Source organism: Harpia harpyja, chromosome 16 (genome assembly GCF_026419915.1).
Source record: "Harpia harpyja isolate bHarHar1 chromosome 16, bHarHar1 primary haplotype, whole genome shotgun sequence".
Lineage (NCBI taxonomy): Eukaryota > Metazoa > Chordata > Aves > Accipitriformes > Accipitridae > Harpia > Harpia harpyja.
The window spans coordinates 32,166,557-32,186,654 of record NC_068955.1 but is presented as its reverse complement, the minus strand read 5'-3'; the positions used below and the strand labels follow the sequence as shown (position 1 = coordinate 32,186,654).

Below are 20,098 nucleotides of genomic sequence, written 5' to 3'. Positions count from 1 at the left end.
ACCACCATGATTTACACAGACATATGCCTGTATCATAGGAAAACGTGTGGAAAAAAGGTGGGGGAGAGGTGTAGATGCATCTCACTGTGGCAGATCTGTGTTGTGAGACAGAAGGGGAGCATATTTTGTTAGAGGAAAAGGATGTACCTGCATCACAATGAGGATGACAAGTTAAAGGTTTGCTAGAAAGATATTTGGGGCATTGCATGAGAGTCTTACAGCAATGACAGGGTGCAGTATATGTGATGTATTCAGATGCATATCACATACAAGTGGCCATCTGGATGTCTTTCAGAAGCTGTGTGTTTGTCAGGGTGTGGGGAGAGAAGTCTTCTGCGATAGCAGATGGCAGTGTGGAGGCTGAGTCATTAGGAGGCCTCAGGCCGCTGCCTCTTACCCAGTCTGACATAGAGCACATACTGCATCGAGTCCCGGGGCTCTGTGTACAGGATACTGCCTCGCATGCTGAGCCAGATGATTGCCACCTCTGCGATCATACAACTGAGCAGGATGCCCAGGTAGCCTCTGCCGTGGTCCACCAGGTTAAGCGAGCAGGTCTCGTTGGGGTTGTACACCAGCCCAAAGAGCACCACAGAGAGGATCACAAACCTGCCAGTCACAAACCAGCTTGTTACCAGCAGTAAGCCAAAGAAAGCTGCATGTAATATCCCACACCTGCTCTCCTGACAAAGCTACTGAGGATCCTCAGTGTCCCACAGCTACCTAAAATTAATATTAATTTGGTCCAGAAATCTCCTCCCCACAAGCCATCCAGAGGCCCTGATGCCCCAGTCAGAACAATTTGATGATCTGTGTCAAGTCACTTGACATTGATGAACTGATGATCTGCGTCAAGTCACTCTTATCCCATGGGATCTGCCACTCCAATTGTTTTTCCTGAGCCCCTGTACAGAAACACAGCCCCAAACTCCAGTGGACAACCTTGGGTAGCACTGGAGGATGCAAGGAGCTGTCATCAGGCTCCCTCTTTGGAGCTGGAACTAGAACTTAGAATAGAACTTATCCAAAGAACCAGAAGCTGGAAATATGCTGGTGTCTGTCACAAATGCCCCAAACAAGCCTTCCAGCTGTATGTATAATAAGCATAGGAAGAATTACAGCTGCAAGAAACAGGAGTAGCAAAAAGATTTCATGGGAGGATTCAAATCATCACTCTGCCTTTCTCACTTACCAGGTGGTATGCAGGAGGAAGAGGAAGACGGCTGGCAAAACCAGGTCATCGCTGCCTACAGACCAGCGACGGCGGAACACAACAATCCCTGGCATGGCTAGCAGGTCTGAGGAAGTTCAGCAGGCACGACACTCACCTCCTGGAAAAAAACAGAATCAAAGATGCTGCTGACCCTCTTCAACCCTCTCAGGAGAGCCCCACAACCCCACACCAGCAGAAAGACTGCACCTGAGAGCTATCTTATTTTACACCAAAGATGGCAGAGCTTCTTCCTTCCAGCACCAGGGGGCATGGCATGCTTGAGAAGGAGAGTACAGGAGGGGAATGTACAGTTTAAAGAGTGGGAAGTATTAGGTGAAGCCAGTGCATAACTCACTGAACATAATCACCACTCACCCAGCTCCACTTTACAAGATTACCTGGAATCCTGTTAGGGCTGCATGTTGGTAAGCAGTCACTGTGGGGTGTTTTGGACAGGTTATACTGGCCTCAACTCCAAAGATGACTCTATTACCATGTTCTTCCACAGGCACACCTGCTGCCAGCCTTTTTTCTTGTTGTCCAACAGTTCCCTCCCTCACTTGGCTTGGCAAGCCAAAATATCCATTAGCAGTTAGAGGCAGCATCTGGGGAAGCTATTGACTGGCTCTCAACAGCAAGCACTTACAGCTGAAGGGAGCAAGCTCCTAGGAGATCTCTCACTTGACCATCAGTTGCACAGAAGCACCCTGCCAGCTCCACATCTCCTTTGTGTTCACATTAGCCCTGACAGGCACCAACAATTAAAAGGTCGAAGATTGAGGAGCTGGCTGTTCCTCCCAACATTTTGTTTGTACTCCTATTTTTAAAGCTTCACAAACCCTTTAAAAAAAGAAACAGCAGTGGTATAAGTCACGAGACTCCACAGGGCTATCCAGACACCTCCTCCCAACACAGCTCTCCCACACCATTTCAGTTATGCTGTACATACTCCAGCCTGCTCCAGTCCAAGTCCACCGCATCAGAACGGCTCAGGCCTTTCCTGCAGCACACCCTATCTCCCTTCTGCATTTCTTGTACAACACACTTCAACCATGACCCACAACCACAACTTCTGTTTGGTTTTGTCAACCTTTGGTTTCTGAGATCATGTCTATCTGGTCTGCCCACAGCCAGCAGTGATCTCCTGACTGCAGCAGTCAGTCCTGTCCCTCTCTTCCATGCCCTAAACACTGTCAAACTTCTTACCTGTACCCTCCTGCGCTACCACAGACCAGGGGACACCACACATTGGCCTGTGCCTCTCTGCTGCAAGCCACCACCTCAAGAGTGCCAAGTTCTCGCAACTGATGCATCTCAGTTCCAAATAACAGCACTTCTATTCTAACCCCACTAACCTCCCAATCTTCACATTCATGCACTGCTGCCAAAGCGCTCTATCCATGACCTGCAGCGACCATGCCGCTCCAAAGCCGCATCTCCAAAGTAGTAACTGCTCTTTGTACTGATCTGGCAATTTACTGTTAGGCTCACAGAGGCAAAAATCCAAGTGTCTCCATTTGTTACTTACGATGTAATCAGGATTTCCAACAGCATTTCAGAGGGAATATCATCTGCCATACCTCATGCACTAGGCAAAAAAAAAAAAAAAAAAAAATCAAACTTGTATTTGATGTCTAGTGCTCTGGTTAAAAAAAAAGGGGAGGAGTAACATGATCACATTTAAACTAATTTGAACCTTCAAAGTAACACAAGTGGTGGTTTTGTGATAGACCACAGACCATATCACAGCACTGACTGCTGCAGTAACAGAAGCTGCCTTGTCCTACTAAAACCTATTTACCAGTCACATGTGGTTACTCCATCGCTTACCTACTGTGCAGACCATCTCAAAACAGAGGAGTCTCCCCTCCTGTACCGACACCCATGGCCAGTGGACTAGACCTTCCTACCCTTTTCAGTCACCAAGTATTGAAAGCCTACACAAATCTTTCACGCTTTCTGGGAGATTCCATAGTTAACAGGCTGACACACTTCCAGTATGTTACTCACTTGGGTGAAGGAAACACTCTATTCCACAAACAAAGCAAATGTGAAATTGCAACACCATTTGGATTCACACTTCCTTAGCACATAATAATCAGAGCACTCAGTACATTGCAGCTCTACCTTCAAACTGCTCACTCCTCTGGCCATCTGGGGACTTCTTCTAGCCTTGCCATGAATAATCCACCTGCCTGTCATGCACTGCCTGTATGAAGCACTTATATCTTGATATAAGTGCTCAGTATATGTGGATACACTTTCCAGCACACTCATTCACTCTGCCTCTGGCCACCACAGCATGTCCCAGCCAAGCTCAGACCTCAGTTCCCATCATCCCTCCGCTTACGGCTGCATCCCGCCAACGCACTTTTCCACAACTCTTCCACCTCTCCAGATGCAAGCAGTTGTGCTCTGCCTGCTTTCTCCACCCTCTGCCAGTTTAAGAGGCAGGGTATCGGCAAGAGCAGCAAACACCTCATGTGAATTCCTTATCCACAGCAACAGATGGGGACAGAGGATAGCAGCCTGTCACTCACTGTCACACATGAGAGTACTTGCTCTGGGACCGTCACTCCTAGCTGTAATGCTTACCAGGCTCCTGGTGCACCGCAGAAAGAGTCCCAGTTAATTTTCAAAGACTCTCTATTAAAAATCTAAACCATGAGGTCTGGGGCCTTGCCCCCAGTTTGGAAAGAAGGGAGATGATAGGAGGCCTGAGACTGTAAAGCCCCCCAAAAAAAAAAAAAAAAAAAGTAAAGCTCTCAGTGTGAGGACTCTCTGGCTTCATCCCAGGGTAGCAGATCCCAGGAGTTATTTAAGACAATGAAGATATGATCTAGCAGAGGAATTGGGAGAAAAGTGGAAGGTCAGAGTGCAGACAGACCCGAGACCACTGACCCTAGTTTTACAACAGCAAGAATCCCTTGCACTGCCCCTAGAATTGCTGCAGAGAGTGAAAGATTCCCAGGATATTAAAATCTGAACCCCAGTACAAGAAGCCCCAAGCTCCCAATACTGAAATTAGGGGAAGCACATGCAGGCACAAGCTTTGTGTGCAAGGAGCCCAGAGCCCTTGACCCTCAGATCAGAGAAGGATCTATGGAAGCAGAAATCTTACACGGCATGTGGTCCAGCTGCTGCACATTCTTCTCTCCCGTAAGGGTATTTCAGGAAAAGTGCATATCCACGGAGACAGACATCACAAGCGAAGGAGGGAACAGCAAACTCTTCTTGCAGCCATTGAAAATCCCACTCGGCAAAGGGAAGGACGGTGTGGTGACTGCCTGCCGACAGAGCTGGGCATCATCTTCAGAGCAACGCCCTCCCGCCAAGACAGCAACCTCATTTATTCATCGGGGTAGCTGAGAGCCACCGAGCCAGGGGTCGTGACTCCCCCCTTCCACACCCCCAGCACCCTCTGGAAGGAAGTGACATCATCCCTATTCTGAGGAGACTGTATGTGAATTGTGGGAAGGAGGACTGGGAGCGAGAGCAGGCAATGCTGTCAGAGATGTACAGAGATGGGAGAGAAAGCAAGCCCTCCAGCAGCAAGCGCAGCAGCACAAACCTCCTCCCTCTCGCCACCGAGAAGCTGGCAGGACCAGGAGTGCTACGGCAGCGGTTCAGGCTTGTCCCGCAGCCCCGGCTGTGAGCGGGAAGCCCTTCGGCTGCAGCGGATGGCATCGGGCAGCAACTGCTGGAGCAGGGCTGGGAAAGGCTCAGGGCCACCGGTCTCTCCTCTGGCATGTACTGAATGGCCAGGGGGTGGGGAATTGGATGGGACACAAAAGGGGCACAGAGAGGGGGCCACCCTGGTCACAGAAAGGAGAGACTGTTCCAGAGGAGCAGCCTCTCCCAGGCCTTTTCAGCCGCTAATTCCTTGTGACATGCTCTGGGGTATGACAGGATGTGGGGGAAGGGGAGAATTAGCTGTCTGTAGGGGAAGGCTTAGAGAAAAGAGCAAGGGAGAAAAATGCTACAGCGAGACAACATTCCAGCTAAACCTAGGAGATTTAGCCTAATCCAACATCCCATCACATCTGACATTAGCCTCAGAAGGAGGTATGCAAGCAAATACAAGCTGAACGCAGCCATAGCTAAAGGAAAAGGGCTGTGAGTAGATCTTGCACCACAGGAGACCACCCACACCACGCCAACACCCCAGGAGAGAATCAGCTACTCCCCACCACCCAAGTCCACAAGCAGGATTTGCTTTGAGCTCACAGCATCATGCAGACACCCAAGGCACACTTGCACCCACACAGCCCAACACACTAACCCCCTGCAAAGCCTCATCCCTAGATCCACGAGGGCTTGCAAACTCACTCAGCATCCCCACCTCGAACACCAAAAAAACCTCCTCACGGTCCTCACTCAACCTCCCGCAGTTCAGACCATTACTTGCTATTGCTGTCAAGCAGAAGATGATGGGAGGCCAACACCACACTAAAATCAGTGCCAAGTTTCTTCTCACTGACAGACCACTGGCGATGTCTGCACAGAGGCATTAGCAGGAGGAAGTCCTGCTAGACCAATACATCCATCACCTACCTTTCCCCTCAGCCCGAGATGGTGACCTGCTTGCAACTTCACACAACCCAGGTATGACAAAGCAATCCCATCTCATCTGTCAGCACCCCCTTTCAGCTGTTCTCCCCAAATTCGGCCTCAGCTCTAGAGTCCTACAGTATAATTTGCCCAATAGAAACTCCCTCAAAATAGTAACTGTTCAAAGCCCAGCGACCAGACCTTCATCTTCACTGCTTAGGGCTACAGGAAGCCCAAGAGAAACATGATTTCTAGGTTTTAGCTCTGTAGATGGTTGGAGTCACTACAGGACAAAGCCCTTTGCTGTTCTGCAGAAATCCAGCAATACGTACTGGCATGCTGATCCTCCCAGTGGCACGCTCATCCTCCCAGTGGCATGCTCCTGCAATACTGGATGAAATGCCACCACGTTCCCAGGGAATGTCCCTGCCCCAACCTGCTGTCCCACTGAGAAGGCATAGCCCAGGACTGCCAGCTTTCACAGATCATCTGCTAGAGCTGCTTAGGAAAGTCCATCTGGAAAACTGAAACGAAACAAGCTTTGTGTCACGGCAGCTCAAACAGCAGCATTTCCTTGGGGGTTATTTTCTGCTCCTCTGCTTGCCTGTGCTACCACAGCAGAGGCACCTTCCCCCTGACAGCACAACCAGGTCGCCTTGCCCGGGTATCGAGAGACGCCTGTCCGGAGGACGCAGCATGGGCACTGCAGCCTGGCTCGAGAGCCCCAAGAGGAGAATGGGGGCACCTCCATGGTAAGCCCTGAGAGTCACCTGAGTAGCCCAGGCAGGCCCAGGACATTGAACAGGCCAGATTAACTCCATCCAGTTAGGTCCTCTAGAACTGCCTTCTGCCTCCTACCACACAAGATGGCAACTACAAGTACTCCTCCACAGCATTGCACAACCTTCCTCATCTCCTTCTATCAACAGAGCCATGTTCTGTCCCTTACCATTATACGCACATTTCCTCTTTCTGAAGTTACTTATTAGAGCTACTGAAGCTCTCTGTATTTCTTGCAGATGCCAAAGTGTTTTTATACTGAAGTGAACTAAAAAAGCAACAGCATTTTACAATAACAATGTTTGTCAAATTTGGGGTGACCAAAAATAACATTCAGCATGCTTAACCATATAGCTCCTGACCCTTAAACATCTGCTGGTTCATGAAATACAAACCCTTCCCCTGAAATAGCACTTCACTAGCAGATAGGTTTCTAGCCCCATCAAATCACTCCTACCTGAACACATATCCTTCCTTTCCTCCCAAGCACGTCCCACACGGGACATGGGCTTTCTACCCCAGGTTGGGTCATCACCCCTGCAGCTTACAGAAACCTCCTGTTCCCATTAATTACACCTTTCTGTAAGCACTTACTGTACTTGACTGAAATCATCAATTAGAACTTGGATCAAACTTCACCAGTCCTTGTCCAGCTATTTTTAAGGGCCTTAAATGGAGCTCTTTCTGTTTCTGAGCTCAGTTCCTCACAATCTGGGAATTGTTCTTGCCTTGCAGGGAGAAGGGGGGGATGTGGTTACAGCCATACAAAATGTCCTGAAGCTGCCTAGGAGGCATTTGCTTGCTCATGTCTGCACACATACAAACCCATCTCTCCTCCAGCACCTCTTGCAGGCCCCAGCATGCAGCATGAACAAGACAGCAAGGTCTGTTGCTGTTTATCTCCCCTGTACAATTTACCCATAACAACCATTAGCAAGAAACAGCAGAAATAAGGGTAGGACAGATGAAAAAATATCCAAACCTTCGAAAAGTACCCTTCCAGGGTGGGAATATCTCAGAGCATCTTATAAGAGGGAGGAATACCTACTCAACACACACAATATGGAACAGCGGCTCATAGTATAAGGTGGGGACAAATTAGCACCAAAGGAAGATGAGCCCTTCCAAGACAGGGCTGCCTTTTACAAGCAGCAGAAGATATCTGTTGTGAGCGATGCCTGCAGGAATTGTTCCCTTCCCTGGGGGGAGATGGTACAGCAGCAGCCAGAAGGTTGTGAGGATAGTTCTAGCATGACTGACTACGAATAAGGGAACAGATCTGTACTTTAAAGAATATTGTATGTACTAATGTAACATCTAAGAGCCTTATTTACAACCAAGCCATAGACTGCTCAGCATGGGCAGGGAACACTGGCAAAAATCAATGGGGTCTTTAATTTTGGAATTTCAATTTGATATCTACTTTTAAGATTCTCCTTTATAGTCTCCCATTTTCAAAGGAGAAGGAAATAAAATGAAAGACAATGCCAGAGCTGTGGGACTAAGCCATCAGGGTTTGAGAAAGGAAAAGTTCAAAGAGTCCCTTGTGGCTTGGCACATTTCAGATGCAGCTCCCCCAGGATAAGGCCACTGCACCACAATCATCTCACTACAATGTCATCATTACAGAACTAATATGATTAGGTTAGATCTGGAACTACAATACTGCCCACTGACACAAATACCCAAAATACATCTCTGAGTATAAACTGACCTTCAAAACCCAGGGGACAAGAACTTACCTGCACATCCCACCATCTTAAATTGTAAATGCTGGCATGAATACACCCTTAGAAGTACAATGGTGATGGTTACAGGAGTATATGGGTAGTAACAAGAACAGACTACTGGCCAGTTGGCCCAACACTGGCCCATCTCCATCTCAGCTTATTCCTCCCTAGTATTTTTTCACAAAGCCCCTTTGCCTCAGGCAGCATAAACACATCAAGGTGTTTTCTGAGTGCATGTGCTCCTTGCTTAAATCCATCCCCTCTGTTCCTTACTCCAAACACCTCTTGCCTTGGGTACAAATAGCTCTCATGAGTCCCACACTATCTTCAAACACAGACAACCTCTTCTACCTGTTACCTTCTTGAACCTCACAGCCTTACAATTTATACCCTTGAATTTCAAAAGCCTCTTAAGAGTTTTTCTTAAGTGGTCCCTATTCTCTCATGAGAAAAAAAAAAAAATCAGCTCTCAAAACCTTAGTACTAATACAGAAGATTTAGTATCACATTTGCTATTCACTCCAAACTGCTTATTTTCCTGTAGAATAATACTGTATACAACACACCACAGAGGGTTCAATGCTGACATATTGCCTGCTCTTGAGCAATAGTATTGATAATCCCATGTAGTCTAAGCCATTAACTGAGATGTCAAAATTCACAAGTATTTTTAAAAAGAGATGCTACCATTAAAATATTTAAGTCAGATTTTGGGCTCTGCACACAAAGGGTTCAAGCTTTCAAGCATTCTCCTGCAACTGCGAGGATTAGTACTCTTCCCCTGTCTAACAACAGCATGAGAGAAAGTGAACATTTAAGAAAAAAACCCAAATACCCTGCAAGTTGGCAACACCCATTTGCCTCCGCTCAATGGAGCTGCATGCAAAAATACAATATGCAAGGGGAAACCAGATAAAATTCTCACCTTTAGCCTGTGACAGTGGCTCATTTGCTTTTCAAGGGCTTCCTAGCCATACCACTGCGGCCTTCAGGAATAAAGTTTTTCTTTGCAAAGTTGAATACATTTTCTGAATTATTATTTTTCATTATAGAGACACCAGAACAACCAATGTATCTGCTTGGCATGTACTTGTCCACAGTGGTGGTGTTTTCAGGAAAAAAGTATTATCTTGCAAATCTCATTGTTTTTCATGCAAGAGTATGGAAAGGTCCTAAGCAGAGTTAAATGATATCAAAACACTACTATTCACGGCACTGTTCACAGCTTTACAACCACCTGTAAAAAGCAGAATAAGGGATCCACTGAATTAAAGAGAAAACAAAGAAATTCTCTGCTTTGGAATATGCCTCCTCTAATCAACCAATATCAGTTCAGAGCCTGTTCCCAGGGTCCGCAAACCTACAAATCAATGACACTGTAGATAACAGTTGTTTCCAGGAGGATATCCCCTGACACCCCCCCGCCATCTCTGCACCACCCTCTGTTTCACGATATACAAGCTGAACACTGCTATCCTGGCAGCACTCTTGGCACCCCTCTCACAAGCAGAGCACACATTTCCAGCAAGTGCACTTAATAGGTGGATTTGCCAAGGGTGCCACCTGCCTTAGTTGCAATGAGTAAGATATGCACACAAATAGGAAAAAAACAAGCTAGCAAGATCTGAAGTCTCCTCTCCCCTTCATTTCCAGCTGGGATAGCCCACAGGCCAGGATTTATCCATGGGCAAAAAGGAGGAGGTTTGTAGGTATAAGCACAGTCCTCCTCTAAAAAGCACTTTAATTTTAGTACATACAGCGATCACCATGACACATTTCAACTGCCCAAATTAAAGGAAGAATAATGTTCTGAGACAGATGAAAAGAGCGTCACCCCACAGCTCCAAGGTTACTAGTACTTTTCTCCTTGACCTCAGTAGGAGCACAATTTAACTCCAAGCTTCATACTTGTCAGACTAAAGAAAATTAAGTCTTCATGAATAACTAACTGGTCAAGAAACAACAGAAGCCAACAGATAAGCTTACCTTAAAATGAGCCACTTTACTGAAAACCTAGGAATGGAGGAGCACAATCCAAGTCTGCTGACACTAATTTAGTTAAAAACAACACCCAATCGTTGTATCAATGCCGACATATCTGCAACCACCTACATTTTGTGCTAGCAAAGCCCACAATCTGAGCTTTCTGACGATTCCAAGCTTGAGCAAAAATAATGTCCGAGTTGCTAGGGGGAAAAAAATGTATTAAAAAGTGAAACTAATTTTGTATTTTAAATAGAACTTACTGTTCTACAGGGTAATAAAATCTGCTAATGTTTAATAGTCAGCAATCAGTGACAAGAAAAGTTCGGCTTGAATAGGGCAAGGAAAGGATGTGGAAAGAACATTCGGATGAGCTGACTTAAGTCTGTAGATACAGCAAGCGCCTCACTTTCAAAGTGCTGAGCAGCTGGGCACCCCAAATCTGACTGGCATCAGCAGACAATGCAAACAACCCTGGTCAACCCACGCTCACGTATGTGGTACAACAGTTAATTTTCCCTGGACACAATTATTAGGGATCAAAGTTCTTTGTTTTTGTTGTATATCCTATGGCTATATTCAAAATTTGTTAATTCATGGTTGTAAACCACACAACCATTAATTTGTCTCTAGTAAAAATAACAAGGGCTGGACTAAGTCAGCCAGGGCAGAACAAAGTGGTAAATGGTACTTACGAAAGGAGTATTTCAGATGTAGCTGACTGATGCCAATCTGACAGCCTCATTTCTTTAGGCAACCTATTTTTCACTACAATACTGGCAAATTCAAATCTGTCAGTTTTACTCCACCCTGGAATGCTTATCAGATCAGCCACCTTAAAAAAAAAAAAAAAACACAGGAAAAAAATTCAGGAGGAGCATATTTCAAGGTGAAAATAAATATATTCAGCTATGTATGCCTGCTACAGCTAATCTTGAAGTGACCTGCCTTTAGGAAGAGAGGACAACCTCAGCCACACCAAAAAGTAATTGCCTCTCTACGATATCACAGGCAGGCTCCCTGGCTTCCTAGTTTACACTAGTGGGCAAACAGTTTTCCCAATAACTTGACTCATTGCTTCAGGAATTCCCTAGAGGATGAGTCACATACAGGGAAAGCCACCAGTCATTCTACGGAGCTAAACGGACCACCGCTGCCAATACGAGAAGAGTGAAAGAAGTGGGAGAACAGAAGATCAGTGCCAAACTCGGGAAAACTGTGCGGTCAACAACGCTCCTTGGCAGTCCTTCCCTGCTCCCCTCCCCAAAAAGCGTGCCAGCAAGCAGAAGCACACCCGTTCAAGCAGCACAGAGGCAGCACCAGGCTCCCGAGTGAAGGAATCGCTGTGAAGCTGTTTCCTCCACATGCAACTGCCAGGACAGAAGGAGGAAATGCTAGCTCTGCTCACATCCAAGGACTGCTTGATACAGGAAGGGAAGGTGTCTCTGGAAAGGAAAGACACTAAGGAATTAAAAACAGTGCCTCTTCTCCCTCCCTCCTAGCACTAAAGAGGATATAATCAGGGGTTACAGGGGCACATGCAAAATTTCAGGGCCTCTAGCTTGTTGGTCCACATTGTAACACCCTGTTCACCGATGGCACTTTGTGTGCTTCACAACCCACTACAACTTATCCTGTGATTCCTCCTTTTCTCACATCCCATTACTAAGTGGTTAGGCAGGTATATGCCCAGTTGCGAGTGAAAAATGCTGAGAATCACTGCCATGTGGCAAGCTCTTTGATAGACTAAACCCTAATGCCCCTTTTCTTAATACAATTTGTAATCATTAAATGTGGATGCTAACTATGTGAAACTGCCAGGCTCAACTACATTGGAAATTGGCTTCACACAGTCTAAACCTTACTTGGATACAATCTGTTCCCATTTTACTGGTGCTGCCTGTTTATTTCAGCAATTTCCCTCAATCATGTCCCTGATCATGGGACCCTAGGCTGACAGCTCTGTTTCTAGTCAAACATCTGGCCCCTACATTGCTTCTCTGGTTTCTTTTACATTTGCACTAAAATGCATCTGCTGATCTTGTTGGACAGCTTGTGCCTCCACTTGGGTTCAGATTGCCACTTTTACTTCATATTCTTTACTTTGGGCAAGGACATGCCTGTATCTTACATTCCTAGAAATCAGACTGAAAAGAATGGGTCATTGAGGTCACACACCCCAAAGGCCATGCATATTCTGTCACGTCCTTAAAACACCCAGGAGGAGATCTGAAATTAAGAGTTCTCTCTAGGTTACTGTAAATGACTCAAACTCTCACTGTTTTTCCATGTCATTCATCACTAAGGATTGCTTCTTACAACTTGCAACAAATTGCCTTTTACTAACTGTTCTCCCATGACATCTCTACTCCCACAAACAGCCCCACAAATGCAGTTAACCCATTTCACAACTATCTCTTAACAGGTCACTCCAAAACCATGAAGTCCTACAAGTCCACCTCTCCCACTAGTCCCCCATGATCCCCAATCCATTTTCTTCCCATGTTCAAACGAAACTCCCAGTAGACAGACACCAACACAGTATTCCAGGGGCCCACCTCATTCTGCAGCAGTATTTCAAAGAGGGAATATTCTCAAGTGCTGTGATTTCCCTGAAAATACCGTGTCTGTATTTCATTGCAAATGCACATCTGCCTTCTCCCATTACTCCCCAAACCTTACCAGGTTCCCACCTTCCAATAGTTTATTCCTCCTGAGAGCATCAGCCTTGCACCTTATTAAGCAGAAGTTCTTTATTTCTTGCCCACAACTCTGGATTTCTTAGACCCTTCATTGAAAATTAATCTAACATCAGGATACACTGCAAGCAGAAGTATCAGTTATTCTTAGAAACAAAACAGAACCTAAAGCAATATTTATGGCATCCTATTTAGAAACCTAACTCTATATTGCCATCATTCCCCCCTCCTCAGTGTAACTCTAACTTCACAGAAGTAACCTCAGAAAAAAAACCCTGAAACCATTTTTTTCCAACAAGATCTTGTGAAGTCTAATAATCTCCTAACATCCAGAGGACTGCTGCTTTCCAGAGGAGGGCTTCTCTTTGCACAAATCCAGGCCATGTACCCATATCATGGAATATATCCACCTTCGCTTGAATGTTTACCCTGGGGCATTAATGAAGCAAAGATCAAACACCAAAGTAATGAGCTCTATCTGGTGAAGGCTGTGTGTGTTGCTCAGGACGCATGAATGCATGTGCAGGCAAAGGTAGGCATTTTTACCAACACAAGTGTCAGCACAGCAGTGACTACCTTTAATGTACACCCCACATAGCATAAATACCACATCATATTTGCTAAAATCCTATAGCAGAGAATTGTGAATTTCAGCCTGGAAATTTCCTTGACTTGGATAATATCACTTACATATATACCATGCAAGAAGCCTTATAGCATGTGACAACAGAGCATTGCCACCGTCTGTCACAAACACAGATATTAACCATCTGTATCTGTACGCTGACCCTCCACTGTTCTCAATCCATCACTTTGAGTACTCAGAAGGAAGCTTTTCAGATTTCAACAGAAACAGGCTTTCAAGGTAAACAACAGTAGAACAGCTTTGTATTGACTAACATGATTTTCTCATCCTAGACAAGCCCAAATTAGTACAAATTAGAATCTTGAAAAGATTTTTCTCTCTCTCCTAAGCACAAAGTGAACATTTAAAGCCTAACTCTGAATTTTCACATGCTGGCTTCTGCTGCTGCAACTTCAGAAGAAATGTGGTTCTGCCCCTCCCATCGCATGGCTTCCACCTCAGTGCACGAGAACAGCCCTTGAAATAAAACAAAGGATCAGGCTAAGTATTCCCAGAAGAAAAATCTTCCCTTATTCCTGCCTGGAGAACATAGTCTTCTAAAGAAAGCTGCCAGCTCTGACCCGGCTCATGTAAAGCTTGCTAATTACAGTGAAAATCTGAAGAAAGCAAGAGCAGGAGGGAGGGAGAGCTAGACTCTAGCTCGCTGGCTCACACAAATGACAGCTTGAGCAAACTTTTCCTGCCTCAGTGGTTGTTGCTATAAATAACACCCTCCAGGGCTCAGTGCTGCAGGAGCCCAAATCCCAGTCCCCTCACAGAGACCCTCTTCAGTCTGCACTGCTCTGTACACACATAAGCTTTAAGAGCAGCCTCCTTCCACAGTTCTGCACACACCAACATCCTTCTCTTACGCACAGCTCCTCTCTCATACATAGTCCCAGACCTGCTAGTAACAGCACCTTCCTATGTTCAGAGCAGTCCTGTTCTCACAAACACACCTATGCACACCCCTTTCTGAAAGCCTCCCTTGCCTCTTCACTCAATCCTTTAGATTTTATGCATCTTTTCTCTCCTCTGGCAACCCACTCCCCCATTATTCTGTCATTCTCTTACTCCTTTTTCAGTCTCCACATATTCTGTGGCTTCCCTTGATTACATTGCTTTGCAGCCTTCCATCTATTTCTCCACATTTTTGTTGCTAAGCTGCCCTGGAGTATCTTGAGACTAGCAGAGCTCCTTCTTCCAGCTGCTGACAGCTGTTCTCTAGCCCAAAAGGCTTGTCCATTAGGAACCCAGAGGAGATCACTGAGGAAGAGTGCAGCGTGCCTGCAAGAAGTAAAATCACCATCTGTTCCACGCATGCAGCTCCAACTCCCTCCTGGATTAGGAAATTAAGTCCCAAATTCAGACCCAGTGGAAATCAAGTCTAGGCAGTTCCTCTGTGACTTACCAGTTTGCTTTTCCTCTTGCCACCTTGTCCAGCTGGTCTTTCAAATAAAGATGCTGTAACCACACATGTGCAGCACTGCTGTGAGAGGCACAAGAAAGCAAACAACAGCACAGGTCCCACACCTCTACAGACCACTGATCACTGGGACAAGCAGACCAAATGCTTCCTCCTTTTCCTAGAGATTCTTTCCCATGCAGTGCTTCCCTAATGACACAGCAAGATAAACTGAAATCCTGGGCTGAATCCTGTGAAGCTGAAGTAGCTAGACTCTTCCTGAATCTCAGATTTGGGTGCATGGGATAGAAGGCAGAAATCCTATTTTCATTTTGCTTATGTAAACAAGGATGAATCAAGCCCAGGTTTCTCTGATCTTGTGTCATATTTAAGCCTTATATACATCCCTCCATAACCCAGGGCTAAAAAGCCCTTCTCTTCAGACAGAGCCTCCATTAGCTACACTTCTAAACACCAGCACACACATCCCTCCTCCGCAACACCCACGCACAGCACCTTCTGCATGCACATACAGCATATAATCTGCACGCGTAGCTGATCTACAAAACCTCCAGACCCTTGGTGGCTGTGCCTTGCCTGGCAGTTACACAGCACACATACATCAAACCACTTCTCACTAGCAAGTATCCCTTCCTGCTGCTCCCCAGGGAAAGCAGTAGACAAGTATTCAGTTTCTACCTCAGTAATTATTTAATTAGACAACTCAATTTTAGATGATCTCCTAAAGTTCTATAGTCCTCTAGTTCTCCAGCTACAAGTCCTGCAAATACTCTTACCCTGTCTTACACATATTTACTCAAACTTTTTTTTCATTTCTGTCACAGAGCTTAGACTTCTGCCTATTTTTCCTCTGTGGGTTCATCACTATAGACCCTGGAGTTGGAACAGCTAATTACCATCTCATCCTCTGCTCCCCAAACATATGACAAACTCAGTCCTACAGGCAACAGAGCCACACATTCCTGTCTTCAGCCAGGGTACCATGCATCTCCTTCTCACAGCATGCCCAAGTTTTCACACACATTTCCTAAATTAGCACTCCCCCATTTCCTTCAGGTGTCCCCTTGATATACTGACCACCTATACCTTTCTACTCTACCTTACAGCTCTTCCAAAATCCCAGTCACAGGACACTTTCTAGCTGACTTTCCTTAGGCCTTTAACAGGAACATCACATAACAAGCTATGTACTGCTCATTTCATTACTCTGGCTCCAGAAGAAGGTTACATGAAGGGGCTATATTAAGCAGACAGCAGGGATCACTCTATACTCCTTCATACAAATGCACGCATGGCATAGCTTGTAGCTGATTGTGTAAGATCACAATGTAAGCAAAGCATTTCTAGCCTGTCCCAAGGGTTGCCTTAATATTTTCATGAAGACACTTATTTTTCTCCCTGTTGCCACCATCCTCCTTGTTTCCATATACTCCTCGCTCTCTTGTTAGCAGCTGCTGGAAAAGTCACTAAGCACATGTTGGTAGGAGCTAGAAAAACCTGTCACTACAAGGATAGAATCGCCACCCGCTTGGCCATCCAGCCCTGTACCTAGAATGAGTTTAGCAAAGATGGACAAAAGCGAGGTGAAAGGAGGTGAGGCAGAAGCAGACATCCCACGTGACAAGAGGAGAGCTGCAGCAGTAGAAATACCCTGAAAAAACATTCCTTGGCTTCAAGCAGCTGTACAGACATGAACTGAAAAGCACAGATTGCAACTGTCTGTTTCTATGGCTAACAACTGGTTACACCGAAAGAAAATCAGGAATTCTTCCCCAAGCTAAGGGACTGCAAGAAACATGAACTGGCCACACACAGGAGTCCACCAACTCCAGTGTTGCAGACTGCCAGGACTATGGTAGGAGGTACGAAAAAGCAGCAGAAGACTATTCAGAACATAAATCAAAACCATGGTTACTAAAATACAGAGAGCAGAATCATGAAAATAAGATGAAAGGGAGAAGAGATCACAAAAGACAGATTGGGAAGGGAGCTAGGTATCTTCTCCCTACCAAAGAGAAGTGGACAAAATTTAGATACAAGCTCTGTCTAAATGACATCAGTTTGGTGCCAGTGAACTGCAAAAGAGAAAGAAACAAGACTGGCCATCTTACCTGTGAGCAAGTAACACATGAAGAGATCTGCCAGACAAAACAGCCCAGCCACACAGCTCACCTGGCACCCAGTTACAGACCCTCCAGAAAAAAAAAAGCATCCTATTTTCAAAGGTGACTCTGTTGGGCTACTCTCTTCTCAAAAGAGGGTGGACTGGCATAATGTGCTCCTCCTAAAACTATCACTGAAGTCCATACCTGTCTGAATTTAACAAGAAAAATGTCATCTTTCCTGAAGAAAATCAGTATGGTAATCCTCAGAGCTGTACAGAGGCTTGTCCTCTGCTCCCAGGTACAAATACAAGAGCTGTGAGTATGAATGCTCTGGGACCTGGCTGCTGTACATCCTGGACAAAAGCCAGACAGTCCCAGTTCACATCTCTCTCTCTATTGAACTAACTTTTATTGGAAAATTATGACATGAATAACTTTGCAGTTTTTGTAAAACAAAGGAAAACGTTTTCACTTTTTCATCAATGAGAAAGATAAAGAACAGAAGTTGACCCCAAAACTTGTCCACAGAACTTACTAACAGAGGCAGGCTCATACTCAGAAAATGGAAAGTATCACTATTCCAACAGCGGTTTGGAAAAGGATGCATTTTAAATTGATTTCTCTAAGAGAAGCCACCTTTCGTCTAGTCTAGCAGATAAGAGTTTCAAAGGCTAAATGAGTCTTCACACTTGAATCTACAATCCAAACAGGATTATAAGAAAAAAAAAAAAAGCAGCTGTTTATTCAGATATACTTCAGGACAAGTGATTGGCTCTGAGCTGACACAGTTTTAGGCTATTAGAAGAGAAAGTACTTTTTCCTCTTATGCTGTAGGCAATGCATCATTATCCCTGTAATTAAATTTCGTGCCTTTGTGGCAATGCCTTCTGCAGGATTTATCTAGGTGTGGACTTTTTTCCCTTTCCTTTAATTATATTACAATTAACCATGAAGTGTCCATTTATTTCAAGCTTTTCGATTGGGCTTCAGAAGTAAATGCCTGAAACAGTCCTTGGTAAGAATGTTCTAATAATCTTGGAAGAGATCACAAGCACAAGATCTGAGATTTGGTAACTAATTCACTTCTTGTTGCAAGCAAACTTTCAAAGCCCGCAAAAAAAACCCAAACTTTTTTTTTTTCCATCTTTTTCAGTTATAGCACTTGATTCAGATCCTCATCCTTGATTAGAGCTCAAAGGCCTCAGAGCAATATCGTATTGCAATTAACCCAGCCAATTAAGGCATAATCAAGGCATAAGGCATAAGCCTAGCCTAGGTCTGAGCTCTTCTGCATCATAATCCTTTGCTACTTTTCTTCCTCAATTTCTTCACTCAGTCACTTAAATTCTGAAGACAAGCACAAACATTCAAGCTGAGATTTCCTACAGTTCTTTTCTGGGCAATGTGGGAAAATGTTCCCAGCCCTTTTCAAAAGGAATAATAGGACTTATGCCTGCATTCTTGCAGAAATGTTTTGTTCGACTTAAACTCTGCATGGACCTCACAGACCACCAAGCATAGCCCACAGGACTAGCAAACTATGTTCCCTTCAAATCACAGTCTGAGATCATCTCTGTGTACAACAGTATGCAAGGACAAAAGGTACAGCAGAGTCTTGTCAGATGGCTCCAATTCTTCTCCAGAATATGGCTGTAATCACAATCTCTTTGAGAAGAGGATCTCCCGAGTACTTAATAACAGATCACATGACAATTGCATTTAGATGCCAGGTAGCTTCTCAGATACCTCCATGCCATTCTTGCTGACAGTCTTTCCCACACTCCACAGGCAACACACTTTCTCCAGTGAAAAAATCTATGCCTCTAACATCTGACATTTAAATTCTGGTGACCTCAAGAATCCATGCTTGGTCAAACAGCCACCTACCTCCAGCCTTTCCCCTATGCAGGTGTCCATCAGTCAGTTCTGTTTGCTGCATTCCTTCCTTGAAACTTGTAGCATTGGGGGTACATGTCAAGAGGTGCATACAAAAGGGTGAAAATACTGCAATATTTTCATCAGGCACTGTGTGGGGAATTCATTATCAGAACCAGTTAGTGATTAGGTTACTGTTGGAAGCAAGATAATGAAGAACTCTTATTTATACATATTAGCATTGCTATTATTCACATGAACAACTAATCCTTTTGTGTATCTTAGGATGCACAGCATCCAATACATCATGTGGCAGAAAGCTGCACAGATAATTTATGATTTTGTTTTCATTGCAAAGACAAAAACAGCAGAGCAGACAGACCCAGAGAATGTAATCTGCTACAGCATCCAGTTTTGAGCAATGACTTGCCCAACACATGATGAATTCAAGCATTCTTTAAACTGGAAAAAATGAACATCCACAGGCTTCTTTCTTCCTCCACTGTACTCCTCAATCACAGCTAGGATCAGAGTGTCCAGGAGAAGAGCGTGCACTAGCATACAGTATCCTACTTCAACTGAATGAATTATACCAATAGGCCAAATTGATAACTCTGGAGTAAGGAAATAAGAATACTGGCAGAATGACACTGTGAATAATTCACCATCAGTTCAATGATCTCTCCTGGCACCTCTGAAACTTTAAAGGTGTTCCAGCTGCCAGGCTAAAGTTAATCCAGAAAATGAAAAAAGTATACAAAAGACACAAGAATGACCCCACTCCCTTTTCCACAAGTAGGTTTTAAATTGCAATACCAGCAGCCTACACATGCCTTCTTCCTCTCTCCCTGTGCATTACCCAAATAAGCCAGGAAGGACACAAACACAGCAAAATGAAAAAATTATGCATTTCCACCAGTGATAGACTGTACATGAAAGAAGCAGGGGAAGGGCAGAGAGACAATCTGGTGTCTGAAATGTGTTAGGTTATGGGATAAAAAGCTCACCTACACATACAGGAGCACAGAGGCAAAATGGCAAGTGGGGGAACTCAAATAACACCCTCACCCAGCTCCTCCCAGGCCCATCACAGGAGCCATCACCCCACCAA

The 20,098-nt window shown here is 45.0% G+C and overlaps 1 protein-coding gene across 12 annotated transcripts in view; it reads right to left on the bottom strand.

The window, feature by feature from the left end:
- DAGLA (diacylglycerol lipase alpha) overlaps positions 1-20,098 on the bottom strand; it is a 76,105-nt gene that overhangs the window by 42,399 nt on the left and 13,608 nt on the right. For 3 of the 12 annotated variants that reach the window (XM_052811954.1, XM_052811957.1, XM_052811956.1), the window contains exons 2-3: positions 1,193-1,331; positions 398-609 (exon numbers count right to left, since the gene is read on the bottom strand). In XM_052811954.1, the coding sequence (XP_052667914.1) occupies positions 398-609; positions 1,193-1,287 (307 nt within the window). In that variant the 5' untranslated portion in view covers positions 1,288-1,331. Of the gene's footprint in view, positions 1-397; positions 610-1,192; positions 1,332-2,568; positions 2,653-4,334; positions 4,501-10,952; positions 11,093-20,098 lie in introns of those variants that run through there. The other 9 variants (XM_052811951.1, XM_052811952.1, XM_052811959.1 and 6 more) reach the window with 7 other exon arrangements.